Here is an 18122-nt window from a genome sequence, read left to right on the forward strand (position 1 = left end):
AAAACCTACTGCAGCCAAGCCAGGTAGCATTAAAGCCTTATCTTATCTTATTAAAGCCTCAAAAAATGCTTTTGCAAACTCTGTGGTTTATTTTGCTTTATTTAATAATTCTTAGGCTTTCCTATACTGTTGCGGTTTTTTCCCCCCTCACATATGTCTAATCTCATCTTTTCATTCAAAACTGTCATCAAAACAACATCAGAAAGCTACCCAAACACTTACAAACCCTCTGAGTGAAAGCAGAGAAAAAATAAATTCAACATTGCAGGGGGAGGCATTTTGCATAGCCCTTGTGCAGCCTTGACAATGGAGCGTCATGCTGGTTCAAAGAACATGATTTTAAGTAAGCCTGCCTCAATATGTCCTCCCACAGAGCCCATTTCCCCCTGTGTCCTTGGTTCACACAGAGAAATGTTCATACATCTGACATTCTATGCTGTCAATGGGAGCCCGAATTTTGCTTTCTCTCCTTCAACCCATAGCTCTGCTCCTTCTTTTATTCCTTTATTCAGCTGGCTGGAAATGAAGGTGAATCACCACATCCTGACCTGTTCAGTGCCTTGCATCATAGCCAACACAGCCGGAGGGCTTTCTGCAATCGATTGACTTCAGAATCCCATGTAGTTTGGACGTCAATGCTATCGTTTATGGCATATATGCCTTCAGAAATGTTTACCTGATCTGTGTGTTTGAAATTCACATCTGACTGCCTCAACTTAAGGCACAGCTTTAAAACACTAAAACTATGAGTACATATTGGTAAACAAGCCCTTCAGCAAAAAAAACAAAAAAAACAACAACCCACGACCAACAAAAGGCAATCAGAGACTATCTTAATGCATTAATCATACAACAAATACACTGTAAACATTTACTAACAATTAGCCCCGTTGCCATCTTACCGTAATAAACAGGTGACAAGCCAGGTTTTATTTTCTTTCTATTAAGCAATCACTTAAAAGGCAATTAGTGCACTTGAGCTAGTATAAAGTTAAAGATCTTGCACCTTTTACCTCCTGTTACAGTAAAACACAAAACATGACATGTTGTTCCTGCTCCTGAGTGGTCTCCTGTGACAACACTGGAAGTACAGCCAGTTCAGAAGTGTGGAACACTTCAAAACCATGTGGTCCTGCTCAAGCTGCTGCTGCTTGTGGCTGTTTAAGTCATTAATTCACAGCACAATGCAATATTAGCACAATCCCTCATATTCTGCTTTGAGCACACATTTGCTTTTTATTTTGTAATATTCATGTTTGTATTCTCACAGATGGTAACCTGTGATACACGGAAAGGGGACATCCGGGATTTGGCACTCCTTATTTGCTATGCTGCCAGTTTTCCTTCCTTTATCAATATTCAACGAAGCAACCCAGCATGCTGATTTTTATTGATTCACACTATTTTATAGTCTATTTGAAGTGGAGACAAACCCAACATGTCCACACGACTGGCTAATGAAAACACATTTTGGGTTTTAGTTCTTCTAAGGAACTACAAGGACATTTGTGTTACCAACCTATTTTCAGTTTTTCACTCCTATAAAAGCTATTTCATGCATATCTGCAGTCCCAGGCAAATTTTCAACTTGCTAATATGATACTGCTGACATTTATTCAGAGATGCAGTGCATGACTCCTGGCCTCCCACTACATTTCCACATACTCTACTGTCCTTTCCGTCTCTCTTCATAGAAGCCATCAAAAAACCGTAATAAAAGACCACAACTGAGAGTGGGCTGAGAGTGGACCGCTCTGAGGCAAACTAATCTATCTTTACTCTGTATACGCCTCAACACTCACTGTTTTTTCATCTCACTCACACTTTACACAGACTCTCTCTTTCTCTCTCTTTTCCTCTCTAACAAACACTCTTGTTTTTCTTACACCTCTCAGTGACTTCAAATTTACTTCCAGCTCCCTTGGTGAGATAGCGAGAAGGACAGTCCCACATGTATTAAAAGATGCAAAAGAAAAAAGGAAAAGAAAAAATTATTCCCTGTGAGTGCTTTCAGCTCCGACCTTCAGTCGGCTCCGAGCCACAGCAGCAACGCAGCAAGATGTGCTGTAGGCTCTTCTCAAGGGACAGTTTCACAGAGCAATTGCACATATAACCTCTAACCCTTCTGATACCCGGCAAAATCCCTGAGTGACAACGACAAAGAGTGACAGACTGTGAATAATGAAAGCCGATACATAAGGCAAGCCTTGCGCTGGGAAGTAAAGGAGCACAGGTCTCAGATTTATTCTGTTTGATTTTCAACAAAAAAATAAATAAATAAAAGCAGACTGTGTTAAAAGAAAGGATTACATTGCAAACAAGGTCAATCAGCTAAAGCCTCCTTCAATGTAAATAATCTTTTCAAAAGTTGCTGGTAAACCTCAAAAAAAAAAAAAAAGAAAAGAAAAAAAGAAAAGAAAAAGACTTAATGCTAAGAAAAAAAAAACTAATTTCATACCTCAAAGATATTTGCCATTTCAAAATGGCAAGAAATATGTACCCTGAATTAATCACCATTGAGCCTTTTGTAACTGAGGCATGACAGCAAGACCTTCAAAGACTCTGGACTGTAAACATGTTTTAGAAATCCATCTAGATAGTTCTCTGCTTCAAGCCCATGTGTGGTGCTGCATGCTAATGTAAGACAGATCTCCTCTTTGTTCTTGAAACCCACGGTGGGTATTTTTATACCATGGAAATCATTTGCGAGCAGAGATAGTTTCATATTTCTATAAGCTTTGATTGGGTCAAGTGACACGTGAATATTTTAAGCAGCTTTGTGCCCATTTTAAATATGTTTGCTGTGAACATGCTGGCAGTGGGCCAGGGCACAGGGTGTTAGCCATAATTCCTGCAATCCTAAACTAAACTCTAGCATGCTGATAATTCAGGCTGGCAGAAAGCAAAAGCAAATAAAGTCAATTAACCACAAACTCCCATTGAATGTGTTCCCTCTATCCTTGCTCGTTTTCAACAACCTTCTAATTTTACCACCACGAGGGGATAAAGCGGTTTAAATATTAGACACCCAAAAGAGAGCCTATATTCTGGCACAGCATTGTGGAAGGAGTTAGATAAACTTCTCTTCTACCCGAGGGGATTGTGTCTTTTGCCAGTGGACTAGAAAAAAAAAGCTTGATTTCCTTTCCAAAATGAAAAAGAATGTTGTGTTTTAGTCATAAATATTCCCACACGTCTGTACTGGGGAAATATAAGTATAAGCAGGAAATAAACAAATGAAATGAGTATCTCTGAGTCAACAATGCTTTCAGCAGGAGTTGACAGCCCAGGGACACACTGCATCTGCCAGCCCTGCTTCCAAATGGCAGTGATAAGGTTATCACTCAACCTCACAGTCACAGACCGACTACGGACATCAGAATTAAAAGGCGGTCTCAGTTTCACTGTTGATATTTCTCCAACTGAATTTCTTTATTTTTAGAATAACATGCGGGTCTGTAAGTCAAAGTCATCTGGGTTGGAATAGCAGATGTGATGACTCACTGCTTGTGTGACAGAACATTTGGGGGCAGCTAAATAGGATCATGCACAAAATGTTATTTGCATGGAAAAAATAAAAAAAATAAAATGAGATCCTTCAGGTTATGGGACAGATTTGAAAGAAAACATTGAATTTCCACTTCACTGAATTTTAACAGGCCATCTGTGAGTGAGAAAAACTGAGCTTTAGAAGCGTCTGACACTAAGCTATTTAATTATTTCAGGAAGCTAGTTCAGATCTTTCTACACAATTGGAATTTTATGTATTTTAAGCAGTTGTGTTTCAGATTATATTCAAAACGGGCATTTTGCATATTTATGTGTGCAGCCTTCATTGTAAGGGTGGGAAAAGAAAATTAAACGACAGAAACATTTTGTTCTCTATCCCAAAGACCCTTAGCAACATCAGTAGCTAAAAAAAAGTGTAATTCAGTGCTCCCAGAAGGCAAATGTGAAGTAGTAATGAAGAGAGAATCTTTTCTCAAGAGGTTTTTTATTACAACTTGTATGGGCTGGCTCTATTTTCTGCATCTAACTAAATAAATTACCTGTAAGATTTATAAATGAGGAACACTGAACATAATAACTCAACTCAGTATGGGAATGGGCTCAGCATATTTGCCTGCAGCTGGTGGCCTGAACACTGTTTTTTTTTTCTTTCTCCTCCGACACTTGTCGCTCTACATGGTGAGACTGGAGCTATGAATGCAAAAGGTTGACTATGCCGTAGTGTTACAGTGTGTCTTTGTGTAGAGGTCTCAGCCTGACAGGAGAACAGTGGTTTTTACAATGTGAGCCGCCTGTCTGGGCAAAAGGGATCTTGGGGCAGGAAAGGAACAGACGGACCCAGGGGAGCTGACCTCCTCATTTAGCCAGCCTTCTGCAGGAGCAGCTGGGATTATCTGCTGAGTAAGCACATCCTCCAGGACAAGAAATGTACTGGATGGACTCTAATGTCTTTAAAGGGATTTGTAATTCTCCCGTGTGCATGCATGACTGACATGTTGTGTTATTTTTTATATAAGCTGATACATAAATCTCTAATTTAACTATATTTCTCTTTAGGAAACTCGGCTCTTTCAGAAGCAAATACAGACACATAAACTTATTTTTCTAAGGAGAATGAATTACAGTGCAGAAAATGGAGCCATTTTACAATAGAGCGTGGCGCTTGAATGACAGATATTATAGTGCATAAAAAAAACAAACAAACAAACAAAAAACAAAGACTAAGTTGTTTATAGAAGGTGTATCAGTGTGTTGTGAAAAGGAAGAGTTGTTCAGCAACAGGCGGCTGTGCTGCCAAGTCCGTGCGACTAAACAAGCGCTTGTTCAGGACCAAGGACAGAGCCCCGGCTCGTAGACGCGTGCCAGGCGCTCTGACTGTCACTTCCACCAGAAGAAGGAGAAAATATCAAGCATGGGTTCACCCAGGGCAAAAGATCTCAGTGACACGAAACACCTCTTATCTTACATGGTTCTGTCTGTCTTGCTGATACCAGATGCCTTACAGATCCAGCTTGTTAGCACAGGCGACATCTTTGGTATGGGGAGGTACACGTCTAACCTTTGCACTGATAAAACAAGCACACACGAACAATAAATATGCATAAAGCGGTAACCATGGTCAGAATGATATCTGGATTTTGTCTCTTGGGAATGTTCGATATTATTTGCCGCCTTGAAAACTTTGCTATTAGCCAGTGCAAGGACTTTACCGTCCTCCGAGGATTACTGAATAGACGCCCGGCGTCTGTCAGGGAACACGCGAGACGGGAAATCGCGCGTCTTGCTGAGGAAGAAGCAGGAAGACAAGCACATCCCGTTGCCATAGCGGCGGCTCTTGCGGACGCGGCCTGACTCTTAAACAGGACCCTCAGGAGAACTGGGGATTGTAAGGATGTGTTGTCAACACTTGATGACATCCGCTGTCGTGGCGGCTCCCCTGTCACTCCAAGATGTTCTCTGTAAATGCAACAGAGAGCGGCAGAAAGAGCCACCCTGAGACGGATCTAATTAAGCATCAGAGGAAGCCACGGGAGGCTGCGATTTAGTGACTTTCAGACAGGAACACGGGCGTTAATGGCACTGTTTTGAAGTTATGTACCGGGGAAAATTCGCCGTAGTGGCAAGTGTTGAAGAATTACTTCTTTAATCCTTTTAAAGTGTCTAATTAACTCACCAGGATATTTTTTAAAGGAGTGCCTCAACTTTTAGACTACCGAATTACACAGCTAATCTGAGACACAGTGTTGGGTAAGGGCACATCCAGTGAGCACTGGAAACAAGCAAGTATCTGTTTAAACGGCAACAACCGTGTGAATTAAGAAAAATCGTGGGAATTCCCTGATGGGAAGCTCTTCGCTCTGATTTCGGATATAAAGTAGCCCGTTGCCCGGCGCATTGATCGACACTTTTCACAGATCAATAATTGATCCACTCTCGGAAAGCAAGCTAATGGTTACATGTAAACATTCACTGCAGAGGATGTGCTGGAGAGTCAGCAGTTTAAAAGACCTACGGGATGATTCAGGATGCAGGGTGAGGAGATTTAAGCGGCGGCTCTGGTGGTGAGCTTCATAGCCGTGAACTGTTGCATAGACTACTCCTGCCTTTAAGCGTCCAGAGTTACTGTAACGGTGATTTCAAGTTCACTGGAAAGCGTCATTCGTCGCTGATCGTACGAAGCACTAAGTAAAACCCCACGAAGACACTGTTACGAAATACAGTGACATTATAAAGGCACACTATGAAATATTCGCCGGGCTAAACGCGATTTTAAAAGTGCAGACGATATTATTTGCAAACTCTTAACGGAAAACGTGACAAAAGTGGGACAAAAATATCTCCACAGCCTGCATCCCGCCAATGTGTCGTGCCGCTGTGGCCAATCTTATTAGTAGTTGTTGTGATTAGACATCGTAACGTCGATGATACATTGTTATAAACAGATTACTTACCAAATCTTAAAACGTGTGGCATCCCGCGAGAGTAACCAAGAAACAGCAGCAGAAGCGGGATCAGCCTGAGGTTGGACCTGAAAGCAAGACTGGTTATCATCAGATGATGGGAGGTAATCTTCATGTTGTTTTAAAAAAATGCACAGTGGTTATTCCCCTCGGTGCGCGGGTTCGATTCCCTCGTAATTCTTCTACGGTTGTTGGGCAAGGCAGGGTAACGGCGGCCCTGGATGCGCAAGATCACGGCATGGTCACTTGCGCTTTCCCTAAATCCATTAGCAGTCCCGGCATGATTCCTTCCCCTTCCCGTTCTCCTCTTCCTTCTTCACTGCGCCAAGAAACAGCAATCCTCGGGGTCGCGGGACGGCGGGACATCCATGTCGAAGGGTACGGATCCAGTGGGGAGGAGGGAGCCCAAGCATGGGCTATAGGTGAGGAACTGGAGTGGGTTGGAAAGGAGCTAGACAGCGCCAAGCAGAGGATACAGCAGCGATATGCACCCCCCTATGAGGCGCTCTGGGTTCCTTGCGCTCCCATTATACTGCACTGCTGCACAGGCTCTGACGTCGAGCCAAGGTTAGTATTGTGAACGCGCAACAGAGAGCGAGAGAGAGTGAGCGCGACTGAGAGAGAAGGGGAGAAAGGGGAGATGGAGATAGACTACAGATAGAAAGACGGAGAGACATGCCGAGCAGGGAGGAGGGAAATGAAAGGAGGGATGGAATGGCGGAATAAGGGAGAAAAATAATTGAAAGCTAGCAGTGTAAAACTTTAATTCTCTCTTCGTACCACGTTTCTAGGAAGCTGTTTCCCAGTTTCCTCTCATAACTTGCCCACCAAGTTCGCAGGCATTTATAGGTGTGTCTATAAATGGGCAATCGTTAAAGTGCACACGGTAATGGTAGCTAACTTTTGCAACCAGTTCAAATCACTACCAGGTTTGAATGCACCCATGAAGGCAAAGTAAATCTGAGTCAGGAGGCTCTGGACTATATAATTATCAAACAAAGTTATGCCACTGATCAAATTAAATTATCTTGTAACCGAAGTGGCATGTGATAAAGGGCAAATGTTAACTCTATTTAACACTCGATTAGTACGTTTCCGCTTGATCTCTCTTCAGCACCACGGCCAGAGACAGTCTAGTCAAAGAAATAAGCAGCAATCTCACTCAGGATTCAAACAACCAGCAGTGATTTAGCACTTCAGGTATTTTTGCTGAATTCGGCAGATAAAGAAAACACTGTAAAGCTTATACACCGCTCTAAATGGCCATGCACCGTGCACAAGCGATGTGATGTCAGCAGGATAGCTTTGCACTGATTCCCCCCCCCCTCCTCCTTTGCACCCCAGTGGGATATGTGGGCCCACTTTGTGTTTTGTCATTCGTGACTTCCCTTTCAGAAGCTCTTTTACGGGATTTCAAGCATCAACCTTCCGACAATTTTCACCATCATTCCAGAAATGTGGGAGGAGTGGAATGAAAGGAATTAAAATTGGCAGAACAGCAAATCCGTAATATCGACAGAAGCTGCTGAAAGGCACGAATATTTAACCTATGCAAATAACTCCACTTTAGACTTGAAAGCCTTCCAGCAACAGACTGTTCTCAAGTGCGAGCCATCCTCCGAAGTGAAGGTGTGTGCGTCATACACACAAAGACTCCACCGCTGGTTAAATTTCACGGGGAAAGACATCCAATATCTGCTGAGCATATCGCGTTTCTATCTGATTAACGGGTTCAAAACAGTCTCTATCCTATGCTATGCATTGCACCGAGAAGATGGATATCTGCCGCTCTTGCGTATAGGCCTGTGCTATTGATTTAACACTACATGCACCTTATCAGCATCCGCCCCAAATGGGCAGTTTTTCATGGGCCAGTGCATCAGCTGGAGGTATAGGTAGAACGGCGCACAGCCGCCCAGAAAGGGTGGAGGTCCCATTTAATCCCCACGGAGATGTGAAAGGAGCTCTTTGATGGGCGCCACCAGAGTCCAAGCCTGGATGAACACAGTTATTGTGTGGCTCGAGTGAGTGAATGGCTGGCCTGTGCGCGCGTATGTGTATGTTTGTGCGCGAGTGTGTGGTTAAGGAGGGGGGGGACTCTAAAATAAAATTCGCTGGAATATTTATTCATGGCCTTACAGTGTATGACCTTGGCATGCTTTTTTTTTTCAACCTTCACAAATGTCACTGAAATGTTCTTGAAGTGCACTCACATCGCCGTTTATTGTTCTTTTTATTAGACTGTAAAAATCGTAGTAAATCATGAGCAAATGTGTAGATAAATAAAGGATACTGACACCTACACCCGCCTTTTGTTGAAGTGCGACTCTATTGTACTTTACAAGAATTGCCAAATCCCCAAAACAAATACAAGCACATGCATTTAATAGTGACGAGTGGGCTTTTTTCAGCTAAAGGATCCGCGAATTAATTTACATGGGCTCAAGTAGGTGGTGTGAACACTGACTTTGAGCGTGTGTTGGTTTGCGTGGGTCTGCACACCAGCCCTCTGCAGTGTGAGAATATCAAAGAGAATGGCACTCGTGATGCTACCATCTGGACCATTAGCATAATTATGGAGAAATTCAGGGTTTCCATATAAGTCAGCAGAGCTTCACACAGCATGAAAGGAATGCTTATTGAGCTCCGAGAGAAGACATCAACTGACAGGCACGCTGTTTTCCTTTTAAAATTAAAGCGCCCTCTGGCCTAATACTAAGGCGTTGCAAATGCGTTAAGTCCTCAGGTACCTCCTCACTCAATGCATGCAAATTAATGCAGCAAGAAGTGATTGCGACTTAATTTTCTAATCAAGAATCTAAATAATATTTTAAGCCCTAACACAGGGAATGCATGGGCAAACATACAATTTCCACTGCACTAGATTAATGCTTTCTGTGTTGATCTTGATCTTCGTTTTCAATTAGATGTCTCAGGTTAACACCCTTTTTCACTTCCCTGAAAGCCGCTCAGGTGGAGATAACTGTGTGTGAACCAGTTATAAAAGGGGAAAGGAGATGGGAATATCAAATAATTGCCACATTATGATGTTAAATGACTCTTGCTCCTTTAGCTTGTTGTGACTAATAGGAAAATACCCTTGTGCCATTTGGGAAATGTACTTTCTTCCATCTATGATCAAACCTTGTCATTTTTGAAGAAGACCACAAATTAGATGAGTTTATACACACCCACTCGCTTGTAACCCGTGGAGGGTTCCATATGAGCTGGCTGGTGTGTTTATTCAAACGCCATTCATGCACTGAGTAATGCAAAGGGGACTTTATGCAAAGGAGAGATAACCACTGCTGAAAGCCCTCTGTCATTCTCTCTCTCTTTCTCTCTCTCTCTCTCCCTCGCTTTCTCTCTCCCCCTCTCGCTCTCTCCCGCGCAGGCATAGTGGTGGAAAGATAGCATTGGCGCAGAGAGGGGAAACCATGGAAACGAGAAGCTGATGCACTTTGAATGGTAAGACCTTGAAAGAGAAGACATTCATTCAGTTTAGTAGCCCAGCACTAAAGACTCATCTCTACAGCATTATTTTGAATACCCCAAGTTATTTTAACATGGTTGGCTCCAGAAAGGCAACAATGGTCTCAATTCATCAGCACATTGTTCCGTGATGACTGTAACTAACACTTTGGTGAGCCACACTAGGGCCCCTACAAGGAACACATACTCTTTCTTCATTGGAACTCACAAAGATGATTTGAACCTGTTCTTTTTTTGTCAGCGACAGTAGCACTGAGTTCGCAGTGTACTGTGTTTACATTTCCCATTTGTGGACACTTCCTTTGAGCGCGGGGAAGGCAGCCCTGGTCTATATGTCTTGAGCAGTATTGTCAATGAGGTGGGATCTCAGTGGGGAATACATTCTTCAGAGGCGACAATTAGTCAAGTGAGACAGTAATTAGGACCTCTCTGCACACTGTCACTTCCAGTTAGTGCTGATGGATGCCCACAAATCCCCCCCACGGCAACTAGACTCAGGCAGACTTACTTCTGGTACTGCGCTCTGACTTTATAATGTGACAGCCATCTGTAACTTCTATCTGCCATATTACTTTCAATAATGGCATGGTAATTTACTCAGTGCAACTATAGTTGAGAACTATGGTCAATTTGTGCCCATTGTGGTAATGTGCCATGATAGATCGTCACAAATAACTAAATGCTCTGTACCCTGTAGAATAACTAATGATACAGCAGCTCAGAATAATTTGAAAATCAAATTTGTACTCATCCGCCACTCTATTCAATACCTTTATAGAAACTAAAATTAATGCACCCTAATGAAGTTCGACTGCATGAATTTTCATGCAGTTAGACTGTGTGAGTAGTGCCTTCATGAATTATATATTGTATGCTCAATTTTTGCTCAAAATATTTTAAATAGGCAGCGTTAATTAAATTTTGATTCCATTAAACTGAACTGCACACAGAGCAGTGATCCTGACATTAGCCCGCCTGCCCTGTTGGGTGCACTTCATGAAGGTGATGCGCACCCTAAGGTGTTCAGTTTCAGTCGCAGTTTCGTTAGAATAAGAGACAAAACTGCTGCATGACTAGTTTAACTTTAGAGCATGATCATTTAAAAATGTTATTGTTCAAACTGTCTGGCAAAAACCTGGGAGGCAAGCTTCTTCTATTTGCAGGTAATTGATTGCAAAGGTAGGTGATTTCATAAGTAGCATATGCCATGCATAATATATAATAAACTATTTAATTTAATAAGCTGATAATCATGTAAGGATTATATGAAGTGCAAAATCAGTTGTCAAAGGTATCACGTAACAACATAGACAGCTGCCAAAGCTATTTGTATGAAGCTAGATAACATTTGTAAACAAAAGCACACAGCACTTGGGTTATAACCCAAAGGCTTGATGATATATTTGAGCCTATTTAAGACACAATTTTATTGTGCAAGTACTGAAGCTAAAACCAAGTAACATTTAATGTCCAATTATGAGTTATATTACATATTATCTGTGAGTCAACATTAAAGTTATTTCATTATTGGTTAATGAAAATAAAGTAGGCATGAGGAAGTCTCCTTATTTAGTCACAGTAGGTGCTGCAGTGTAGCAGGCAGTGCCACTACCCAGTCAGGTTATTATACGCAGGCCATTTAGCGTCTTATTTTGTAACCACTGGACCCCAAAACTGTCTTGGTATAGTATGGATACTTGACTATCTTAGGTGAGAATAGTGGTTCTGTTATTAAATTGATAAAAGAAGCTAACAGCTTAACAATATTTGTAGACACGTGGCAAATTGAAGGAAAAATCAAGTGTCTAATCGATGTGTTAGGTCACCACATGCCACCACCACAGTTTAGGTAGAGCTTCACAGGAGGAATAGAATACCATTTTTCTAAGTCACTGGTGTTTCTATGAAGGTGGTGGAGAGAGGGCTGTCTAACATGTCTGTCCGAAATCACCCTTAAAGCTTTTCACTGAGCTGAGACCTGATGAGGATGAAGACCACAGCATACGATTCACATCATTTTCCAACTCATCAAACCCTTCTGTTACTCCCCCTCTTATCCTATGAATGAGCACTGTGTCATCCTAGTACAGACCCCTCTTATCAGAATGGAAATGTTTCCTTTCAGGATGAAGGTGATCACTCAGAACAACTTTGTACTGAGTGACTAGTGGACCCCAAACATGTCAGCACGGTGCTCCCTCCAGCATAACAGAATAAGTGAATCACCTCACTGTGGGTTTTAAGCACTCAGGCTTTCCCTTGAATTTGTTACCCGTCCATAAATGCTGAATTACCAGGCACAAAATGGTAGTCTGTGTTAGAAGTTACCCTAATGATGGTGTGATCAATAATAATTATTTGGTGCTGTTCAACCTTAAAAGTAGTTTGAAGAAATGTCAAATACCCAATAAGCACTGAGTGCACCACTCTTAAAGAGTCCTGGTAGAGGTTAAGAAACACATTATCTGGGTCCTTTCGGCTGCGCCCTTATTTCCCAAGGGGTCGCCACAGTGGATGGATATGCATATTTGATTTGGCACAGATGCCTTTCCTGACACAGCTCTCCCATTTATCCAAACTTGGGATTGGCACAAGGAGTATAGTAGCTTAAATCCTCTGAATCTTGGTTTGTGTGTCATTCTGGTCTCAAACCAGAGATGAGACAAAGCGTAAGGTGAATCTGTTAACTACCACCCCAAGAAACCCATTAGAATGAAAGTCACAATATCTAAGAGCTGCTGTTGCTGAAATATAAACAATAAACAGACATTTTAAAATCAAAGCTCCATTTCTGCATTTGTTTTTCTCAGTTCTGGTGTATGATGCTATGTTTTGAATCATGCATTTTTTTCTATTTATTGATTTATTTTTACAGTGGTTCAAATGCAATGATTTAAACAGTGCTTTTGTAGTAATGCAGTCCTACCATATTAGTGCATTTATACTGCAATGTAAAATGACAGTCGTAATCAATAGAGGTTATTGCCACAGCAATTTCAGCCTCTACACCTCCATTGTGATTGTAACCTTGATTTTCACAATATGGGTCTTTTATAGAGAAGATGACTTAAGATAAGGAAAAGCGCAGGTGTAATCAGAAATATTAACAGAAACATTTTTGTTTAGCTCAGCAGCTCCGGGGCTGTGCTCTCGTGCACACTGGTTCACAGTCACGGCTTACTGAGTCACTTAATTGTGACTGAGGCATTATAAATGTTCTTACTTTCTTTAAAAGTAACTTAAAATATAATGTACACATTCACCAGCATACATTCACTGTGGTGTATACATCTAACAGTCACTTTATTAGGTACACCATGGTACTACTGGGTTGGACCTCTTTTTGCCTTCAGATGTTTTTTTATTTTTTATTTGGGGCTTTGTTTTTTTTTTGTTTTTTTTTTGTAGATTATACAAAGATGCTGGAAACATTCCTCAGAGATTTTGCTCCATATTGATATTATAACATCACAAAGTTACTGCAGATGTGTCGACTACACATCCAGGATGTCAATCTTCCCATTCTACCACATCCCAAATGTGCTCTAGTGGATTGAGATCTGATGACTGCGGAGACGATCTGAGTACCAGTGTCATTTTGAGATGATCCCACTGTGGTTATAAAGGGAAAGACATCTTCAGCAGCAATAGTCAGGTAGGCTATGGTGTATAAACAATGCTCATTTTGTACTAAGTGTGCCAAGAAAATATCCCCAGCTCCATTACATCAACACTAGCACCTTGAACCATTGAGAAAAGGCAGGATGGAGCCATCCTTTCACATAGTTTACATCAAATTCTGACCCTACCATCTAAATGTTGCTGTAGAAATCAAGACTCATCAGACCAAGCAATGGTTTTCCAATCTTCTGTTGGCCAGTTTTGGTGAGTCAGTGTGAATTGTAGTCTCAGTTTCCTGTTCTTCGCTGACAGGAACAGCACCCAGTGTTCACTTTCTGCTCCAAGGTTTGATGTTTTTAGCTCTTCTGAATGCCTTGGTTGTAATGAATGGTTATTTGAGTTACTGTTGCCTTCTTATTAGCTCCAAGCAGCCTGGCCATTCTCCACTGACCTTTGACATCATCAGGACATTTTCTCACAGAAAACTGCTACTCGCTGAATAGATTCTCTTTTTCACACCACTCCCTGGCTGTGTGGAACAATCCCAGTAGATGAGCAGTTTTTATAATACTTAGACCAGCCTGTCTAGCACTATCAAGCATGTCCCATTCACAGTTAATTAAATCCCAGTTCATTCTAATGCTCAGCTCCTTCCTTCAGAAGATCCTCTTGACCATGTCTACATGCCCGAATCCACTGAGCCGGTTCCACGTTTGATTAGATGTTTGGATTAATGAGCACCTGACTGTAGTCTTCCAGTGCACACCCAGTTTTGAATCATATGTGCCTGATTAGACCTTTAAAGAGGCTTAAAACATAATATGTTAAATATAACTCTGGATCCATATGCTTCACATGTTTATTTTTTTTAAAAAAAAACATCATAAGTGCAGAAAAGATTCATCAAGGCTATACTAATGAAACATTATAGTTCATATTGCCATAGAGATTTAATATCCATTGAAACATTACAGATTATGATTCATTGTGCCCCTTAAAATGAATGCTTCATTAATAACTCAAATACAGTTTATTTAACACATTTTTGGTTTGAAATATTGGTCTGAAAGGTTTGTAGCAGTTGTAGTCAGCTTGGATTCATCCCATAATTAGTGGAAAAGATGCCCCACTTTTTCCAGAGCAAGAAAGTCCAAATGTCCACAGAAAATTCTCAGACTTCTCCTGCTGCATAATCCACCTCTATCCATCCTTGTGCTCACCATGGACTGTTTTTTAATGTATAATTGTGGTAATATTTATGGTTCTCAGCTGAAATTCCTCACACAGTAGCCTCTATCTGACCACAAACAATTGTAAATGAATAAATATTTTCCTTTTTAAAATTGATTTTGTATGAGTTGTTTATATCTTGTCAGGAAAAATAAATCCTTTCTGTGCGCTGTGGTTTCAGATCTTAGGGAGAGAAAAAAAATCATGCATATTCACAGACACACGCGCGCACCCACAGCAGTGAGCCTGGCTGATTGGATGGTGGATGGCTGGAGTTGTTATTATATAGCATCCAGCAGAGTCTGGTTTGCAGGATAAGGACATCCTTACAGGGCATTTCTCAGTGTGAACGATGAGGAAACAGCCCCCTGTGTGAGCGAGTGGATGTGTGTGCATATGCATGTGTGTGAGAGAGAGAGAGATAGTGAGAGCCAGTGAGGAAAGTTTGAAAGAGAGGAACAGACAGAATGTGGACAGATGCATCTGTCTGCCTACACATTTTGGCTTTCAAATAGAAATCTTGGCAATGCTTGCAAAAAGTGACTTTCCCTATTGGGCTAGCCAGTGCCAAGGGTTTGCCTGCAGAGAAGGAGACTGGAGAATATGAGAGGAACTCATAAGGCTTTGCATTCTGTTACAGGAAAGCCTCCAATAAACTTCCCTTTCTCCAAAGACATCTCCATCTCTGATGCCCATGAATGGGTGTAAGTGGAGGGCCTTTCAAAGCCAAATGTGATAGTGTAAACAAAGATTGGACACACATTGGTGATTTGTGTGCATCTGGGCCTTTGTTAATGGGTTCTCTTGGTGCCTAGTCGTAACTCATTGGGGAGCGGTGTAATTCTTGCCATTTTATAAGCCATTGACAAAAGAGACACGGAAACCACCCATGAACATGAATGCCACCAAGCTAACATTATGTCACCACATAATATAAATCTGTTTCAGGCCATACGGTGTGATGCGGGGAAAAAAAATAACTTTTACAAAGACCGTTTGCTGTCTTAAAGATACTGCAGTGAAAGTTGGGTAACAATGCATCTATTTCCTCATTAGAAATCAGCTTACACACCAGAATTTTTCTTATTTTTTTTCAGCGAAGGGTTATGACAGGCAAACACTTCTGGCATGTTTTGACTTCCACCTCAGTAATGCAATCCACTCTGCGTCCTTAAAGTTCCTGGGATCAGCTGTTGCCGCTGGGGATGAGAAAGCCCAGCAGTCGCCTGAGACACCCAGGATCAGAAACTCCAAACAGGGATAACACGCTCTCAGCATTCAATGTTTTTAATCAAGGGATCAGCTACTGTGACTGGAAACAAAATGTCCCAGACAGCTATCACGTCGGAGTTGCCAGCAGGCAAAAGCTGGCACGACTAATATGGCTTGTCAGAGTGAAAATAGCCTGGTATTGTTCGCACCTTACGTGGAGGTACAGGCATAACGCTTTTGTCTTGTTCATCTCTCAGGAGTCATGCTCTAATAGCTTTTCAGGCTCATATTGCTTTGGTGAGAGGGATTTAAAGTTGGGGTCTGACATCCCAAGGAGTCTAGGGATGGAGGCAGAGCTATTCATTTATACATAATTCAGGACTAATCAAATTTACACCGCCATGAATGTGATAAATTTGTGTCTTTAAATTAAATGCTATTTGACAGATGGATTTGGGAATTATCAAATTGCCTGGTTAAGGATTTATTAAAAATAACTCAACGTACATGGACTGCCTTGTACAGCTAAAGTGTTTTCATGGGTTGCCAAGACTGCAGCTATACCAAAATATATTAGACAAATAAACAGAAATTCTAAATAGTGTAACAAATTGGTCTTTAAATACAAGCTCCGGCTGTTAGGTGATTGCAAAGAGCTGTTCTAGATTTAAGGATGCTGAGATGCTTTCAGATGCATTAAATGTTGCTATTTTTAGTCCCAAACTCTTGCAGTTAGTGAGAAAAAGACATTTCTGATGAGGACAAATTTGGTGACTTATTTCTGTCACATAAGCTTTGATATTCAGTATGTATGATATAAATGACTGCACTTTTTATGGTTAATTTCTAACACAGAATCCATTTTTTATTGCATTAAAAATAAATCTACTTCTGGCATAATAAGTATCATTTCAGCATATTCAAATAGTCCATTTTCACCTCCTTCTACAAATATTTTGAGTGGTTTTAATAGGCAAATGGGTGTTATTGAGGTCATCAGTATTTACAGCTCTGCACTAAGCCCACTCTTCACAAAAATGCTGTTATCCAAGCCTCTGTAAATGCAGGGAAAAATCTGGATATGGACCAGTAGCTGGAGTGTGTGGAAGCACGGAGGAGGGTTTGAGCTCATTTATGTCCTTGCTCTTCTGGAAACGATGAAACGAGGCTGGTCCTAAACTGGGTGAGGTCATTTCCTTTCCTTTCCTTTCCTTTCCTTTCCTTTCCTTTCCTTTCCTTTCCTTTCCTTTCCTTTCCTTTCCTTTCCTTTCCTCTCCTCCATTAATCATGTCTGCACACATGAAAATGAGCTTAACCCTTTATCCTGTGCATTGCTCCACTTCCACTCAAGGACACCTTGCAAGCAGCTCTCTGCACAAATGTTCTTCCTCTACTTATAACTAAAAACACTTTTCATTCTTGAGCCAGCTTGCCTTAGCAATGGAAACATATAGAACTGAGCTTCATCCTCTCTTGTTAAGCCTGTCAGTCTTTGCTGTGAAGCCTCATAACAATTAACACTGCTGTAAATCCTTTTGTCAAATGCCTAATGAAAAAAAGAAAAGAAATTAAAGGACTTATCCTTACCCCTTGAGTCTAACATAATTTTAATGACAGCTAAACTAAAGTATATGAATGAAAGTTGGGTATATAATATATAAGCTCATGGAAAAGAGGAGCGCAGAGAGAAAGAGTGAGACGATAGGAAAGAAGACTCGGGCACAGAGGGATAGAAAGAGAGAGGGAGAAGTAGGAAGAGAATACACAAAGAAGAGAGAGGAAGGAAAAAGAAAATGAGCTTGGTTCCCTTTGTGGCACAGAGCTTCACCACTTAATCATCCCCTGGTCTATAAATAGGCCTTCACAGCCATGGAATATTGGTAGATTAATGGAAGAGAATGGAACGCCATAGTGCTGCAAAGCTTCGACACTTATGTTGCACTTCAATAATGCAAATTTCATTTTATTTTGCCACCAGTGTCAGAATTTTTCCTCTTTAGTTTTATCATGAGAAGTTGAGAGGAAAAATTTAACAGATTGCATCCGTCCTTCTCGGTTGTTTTTTTTTCTTTTTCGTCTTTTGATATGTTGCCTATT

General features: G+C 41.2%; 1 protein-coding gene across 2 annotated transcripts in view; it reads right to left on the reverse strand.

Moving 5' to 3' along the window:
- grik2 (glutamate receptor, ionotropic, kainate 2) overlaps positions 1-6591 on the reverse strand; it is a 65301-nt gene extending 58710 nt beyond the window's left edge. For both annotated transcript variants that reach the window (XM_005921601.2, XM_005921600.2), the window contains exon 1: positions 6462-6591. In XM_005921601.2, the coding sequence (XP_005921663.1) occupies positions 6462-6585 (124 nt within the window). In that variant the 5' untranslated portion in view covers positions 6586-6591. The remainder of the gene's footprint in view (positions 1-6461) is intronic.
- Positions 6592-18122: the final 11531 nt, after the last annotated feature.

The sequence above is a fragment of the Haplochromis burtoni genome, unplaced genomic scaffold, assembly GCF_018398535.1.
Source record: "Haplochromis burtoni strain Fernald_Lab_line unplaced genomic scaffold, NCSU_Asbu1 Contig_47, whole genome shotgun sequence".
NCBI classification, from domain to species: Eukaryota; Metazoa; Chordata; class Actinopteri; order Cichliformes; family Cichlidae; genus Haplochromis; species Haplochromis burtoni.